The sequence below is a fragment of the Prionailurus bengalensis genome, chromosome A3 (genome assembly GCF_016509475.1).
Source record: "Prionailurus bengalensis isolate Pbe53 chromosome A3, Fcat_Pben_1.1_paternal_pri, whole genome shotgun sequence".
Lineage (NCBI taxonomy): Eukaryota > Metazoa > Chordata > Mammalia > Carnivora > Felidae > Prionailurus > Prionailurus bengalensis.
The window spans coordinates 129,700,881-129,705,642 of record NC_057354.1 but is presented as its reverse complement, the minus strand read 5'-3'; the positions used below and the strand labels follow the sequence as shown (position 1 = coordinate 129,705,642).

General features: G+C 52.2%; 1 protein-coding gene across 1 annotated transcript; it reads left to right on the top strand.

The window, feature by feature from the left end:
• The first annotated feature begins 632 nt into the window (after positions 1-632).
• On the top strand, positions 633-3,813 carry LRATD1 (LRAT domain containing 1). The gene has a single exon (XM_043604500.1). The coding sequence runs from the start codon at positions 633-635 to the stop codon at positions 1,509-1,511; it is 879 nt and encodes a 292-aa protein (XP_043460435.1). The 3' UTR covers positions 1,512-3,813.
• The last annotated feature ends 949 nt before the right edge of the window (positions 3,814-4,762 follow it).

Below are 4,762 nucleotides of genomic sequence, written 5' to 3'. Positions count from 1 at the left end.
CGCGAAGGTTCGTCATGGTGTATATGTGACATTATCACACCGATATACTCGCCTGTCTGTGCCTGGACTCCCAGGTGAACAAGATTTTGCCGGTGTCGTGAGTGCCTGCGAACGTGCCCGAGTGTCATTGTCCGAGGCGCTGTCAGGGGAGGAGTACGACCTAGCGCAAAACTGAGAGGGGGGCTGGCGAGGGTGGGGACAGAAATGTGAGCGCAGCTTGCTCCAAGCTCTGAGGCCCGAGGCGCCCCTTCTTCTTTCCAACCTACCCCTCGGTCCTCTCCCGGGTGTCGGTCTTCTCGCTGCTAACAACCCGCTCTGTCGCCCCCACTGGGACCCCTCGCGCCTTCCCGCTGCCTGCCTTTTCTCTTGTGGGAGTTGTACCGCGTTCCCGGATGGGGTCCGAGGCTGTGTGGTGGCGTCTGCTCTTTCCCGAAGGACGGGTGGCTTCTGCACCTGTCCTGACGCTGGGGAGGAGCGGGTGACTCCAGTGCCGGCGCGTGGGCGGGCGGACGGGCAGGTCCCAGGGGCACTGCACGTCCCGGGGAGGGGCAGCTGGACTCTGATCGTGTCTCTGCCTCTCGTCTGTGCTCCCGCAGATCCCGGCTCCTGGCCCTCGCCTCGCCGCGTCATTGATGGGCAACCAACTGGACCGCATCACCCACCTCAACTACAGCGAGTTGCCCACAGGGGACCCGTCGGGGATCGAGAAGGACGAGCTACGAGTTGGGGTCGCCTACTTCTTCTCGGATGAGGAGGAGGACCTGGACGAACGCGGCCAGCCCGACAAGTTCGGCGTGAAGGCCCCCCCGGGCTGCACCCCGTGCCCAGAGAGCCCCAGCCGCCACCGCCACCACCTGCTGCACCAGCTGGTCCTCAACGAAACTCAGTTCTCCGCCTTCCGGGGGCAGGAATGCATCTTTTCCAAAGTGAGCGGCGGCCCTCAGGGCGCCGACCTGAGCGTCTACGCTGTCACAGCGCTGCCCGCGCTCTGCGAGCCGGGCGACCTGCTGGAGCTGCTGTGGCTGCAGCCGGCGCCCGAGCCGCCCGCCCCCGCCCCGCACTGGGCCGTCTATGTGGGTGGCGGGCAGATCATCCACCTGCACCAAGGCGAGATCCGCCAGGACAGCCTGTACGAGGCGGGCGCGGCCAACGTGGGCCGGGTGGTGAATAGCTGGTACCGCTACCGCCCGCTGGTGGCCGAGCTGGTGGTGCAGAACGCCTGCGGCCACCTGGGCCTCAAGAGCGAGGAGATCTGCTGGACGAACTCGGAGAGCTTCGCCGCCTGGTGCCGCTTTGGTAAGCGGGAGTTCAAGGCGGGAGGGGAGGTGCCGGCCGGCACGCAGCCCCCGCAGCAGCAGTACTATCTCAAGGTGCACCTGGGCGAGAACAAGGTGCACACGGCCAGGTTTCACAGCCTGGAAGACCTCATCCGCGAGAAGCGCCGCATCGACGCCAGCGGCCGCCTGCGAGTGCTCCAGGAGCTCGCCGACCTCGTGGACGACAAGGAGTAGCCTCGTGGGGGGCCACCTGCGCCTCCTGTCTCCCCGCGCCCCGCTCCCTTCCCAGCACCCGGGCTTCCTGGCCGGCGATCCGCGACCCCCGTCCCCCTCGAGCGCCCTCCTGCGGCGGCCGGTGCCCAGGCTGCACCCTCGCACCCCTCCGCAAGTGGCCGGAAGTCTCAGGAACTGGCCCCGGGACGAAAGGGCAGCTGTGCGCGCCTGGCTGAGCCCCCCCCACAGTGGTGGTGATGGTGTTGGGAAACCCAGCGTGCGCTTTCCCCTCGAGTTGTAACGGGGGAAAGGAGAAAGGGCTGAAGGGAGCAAGCAAGGACGTGGCTTTCCCCACAGGTCGCTAGTCAGTGACTGTCACCCGACCTCCTATAAAGGGACCATCACCGCCCCCAGTGCGCACACACAGACCAGTCGGAGGTGAGAAATGATCTTTCCAGGGCACAGTTCACCTCCCGTATGAACGTGTCCCCAGATTGCAGGATTTCCAAGAAATCGAGCCTGTCCCTTAGGCACTTGTGAATAATTCCACAAGACAGCACTTTGGGACTCCGGGTTATCCCGAGGCTGCCCGGGACTTTTCCAGCTCTCCAGCCCCAAGTCTCCTGACATTTGTATTCCAGGCTCCAGGCAAAGCTGTAATGTTTGCTTCCAGTCCTTTCCACCGAGGGAAGCGACCGCCACCCCCATCCCATTTGCCTGTGAGTCTCCCTCGCTGGCAGAAGGGAAGCCTTCCTGGTCCCGGGAGGAAAATGGCTCAGCTGATTTGGTGAGGAGCGCGGGCCCCGCCCCCGGCAAGGAGAAGGTTCACCTGGTGTCTGGGAACTTGAATGTGTGGAGACGGTCGCTTGTTGTTCTTAACCCTCGTTTGCTCCCTGATGGGGCTGCATTTCAGAAAGAGTCCTATTTTTTAAAGGGTTGGAGGAGAGAGAGAGGAGGAAGATATGGCAACATTCAAGAAACCAGCATTATTACAACACCATAGCCAGTATATTTAGTTTGGCTTTTCCTAACCTAGAAATCTTAGAGGGTGGGGAAGTGGAAATAAAGTTTTAAAAGTGAGAGAGCAGTTTTCCAACTATGTCAACAAAGCCTATCGTGTTGATGTTTTTATTGACCATTTTAGCAACATGCTAATAAAATTTCAAATTGAAATTTTTATTTTCATGGCTTTAATCCATGATAGTTTAAATACTGGGGGCCATTAAGAGTGGATTTAGCTAAGAGCTTAGCTAACATTGCCTTTTCACTCTATTTTTCTCAAATCTTATGAGAATTCTGTTTTTGCATATTGTAGTTAATTTTTGGCTTGAAACGGCAGTCCTCGTAATGGTGAAGGTGTTCATCAATGTGTATGTTGTACTGAATTTCTGTCAGTTAAGGGGTTCACTGCTTGGGTGGAGATTGCTAGCGGGTGATTCAATGAGGTTTCTTTTCCCCATGTTGTATACCATTACCATTTCACATTTGCATTTCTCTTGTTCTTCCTCTCCCCTTGATGTCCTTAAGAAAGGACTCTAGAATTGGTGGCTTTTTCCCTTCCTCTTTAGCCAATCCCACAATTCATTCCTGAAAACCAGAAAGAACTTGTAGGACCAGGGCAAATGTGTGTGTTTTCCAAAAACTTAAGGCTGTCGGAAACCCCTTCCTTGGCCAAGGATGTACCAACTTCTCTCCCTGTGCTGCAGCCCCAGCCTGACTGACTGTTAATTGATTCAGTGTTAGACACCTACAGCATCTACGTCCCTTTCCAGGGGATTTGTCAAATAATGGTGTTTAGCTAATTGTGGCAAGCAATTGCATTTTGACAGCTGTGATTTAGTTGGATGGCAAATATGGCCAAAGCCAGTTTCTTGGCATTTCAAAAATAATGCAATAAAAACTAGTCGAGGTTAGCTGAGACTGGAAATGCCTTTTTTCATGGTGAAATGGTTCATTTCTGTTTTGTTTTTGTTTTCCACCTTGGATTCATTCCCTGATCTTGAATCAAAAGGTCAGATCAATGAAATATGAACTAGAGTATTTTTCTTAAGCCTATTGAGTGATTTATTTTTTAAAAAATGTTTAAATGCATATGCTTTTTCTTTCAGCGCATACAACGGCAAAACTTTTGTAATAACTAACTTACCTTTGCATGTACGGGGAACTAAAAGTCACTTAATTCCCTAACTTACTCCTCTTTCAAATAGCAGATGGCAGATCATAAACCGAAGTTCTTTATTGTGTCTACCTTCTCCACATTCTTTACTGTGTCCTCCCACTGTATCTTGGCTCTCTGCTGTATTAAACACCATCCTGAACACTGGTTCCAGCAGAACTTCTTGACATTTTGTCCTCCACCTGTCACTCAGAGGGTGGGGCTTAAGCAAAAGAAATGCATCGGTCGATCACACCTAATACTAACATTTTATTTCCTCTGATGGCACATAATCTGATTTTTCTCTTACCGAGATGGTCACTATAAGAACAGGGGACTGGCCCAGCACCTTTATACTTTCTGAGACTCGACTGTCAGTAAAAGTAAGAGTTTGGCCGCCAAAGTAGCATTCATTCCTGTACTGGTCTGTCAAGGACTGGGTTGATGGTAAGACTCGTACAGATTCACAGTAGGAGAACACTCCTTACAGAGGGGACCCCTGGTCCATGTTAATAACAGCCAATGGCAAAATAATCCTAAGCATCGTGCACCATGGAGAGGATATTCTCAAGATATTATCTAATAACTTTCTCCTGAAAAAGTGTATTTTGAGGGCACTGTTAACAGTGTGAGTGAAACCAAATGGGTGGGTGTTCCTTTGAAAGATGCCATGGGCATACTTGATTTTTTTATTTTGAGTGAATAGAGGATCCCCGGATTTTATCAGAGTTCTAAAAATTAAAGCCAGAAGCCTCCTAACATTTTGATAGAGGTCAGGAATTTACTTTTGGTTGGAGTTCTCCTCAAGAGAACGGAGCTTCACTGTACTTTTTATGATGCTGAGTGTGGCCAAGCTGGAAGTGGGTTCCACCTGCTCTCTGGTAGAGAGGAAACATACCCTTGTGCCTCTGTTCCTTCTCCACCTTCAGAGGCTGACCCTGAAAAAGCAAACTACTAAAAAAGAATGAAAGTTTGTACTCCGAGGAGTGCTTTGCTACAGATTTTGTTATTAAAAAAAACAAAAACAAAAACAAAAACAAAAAGCTGGGGAGGAGGAGAGAGGATGGGCATACTTTAAACAAAACCAGGTCTGAAACTGGTTACTCTCCAAGTGTAC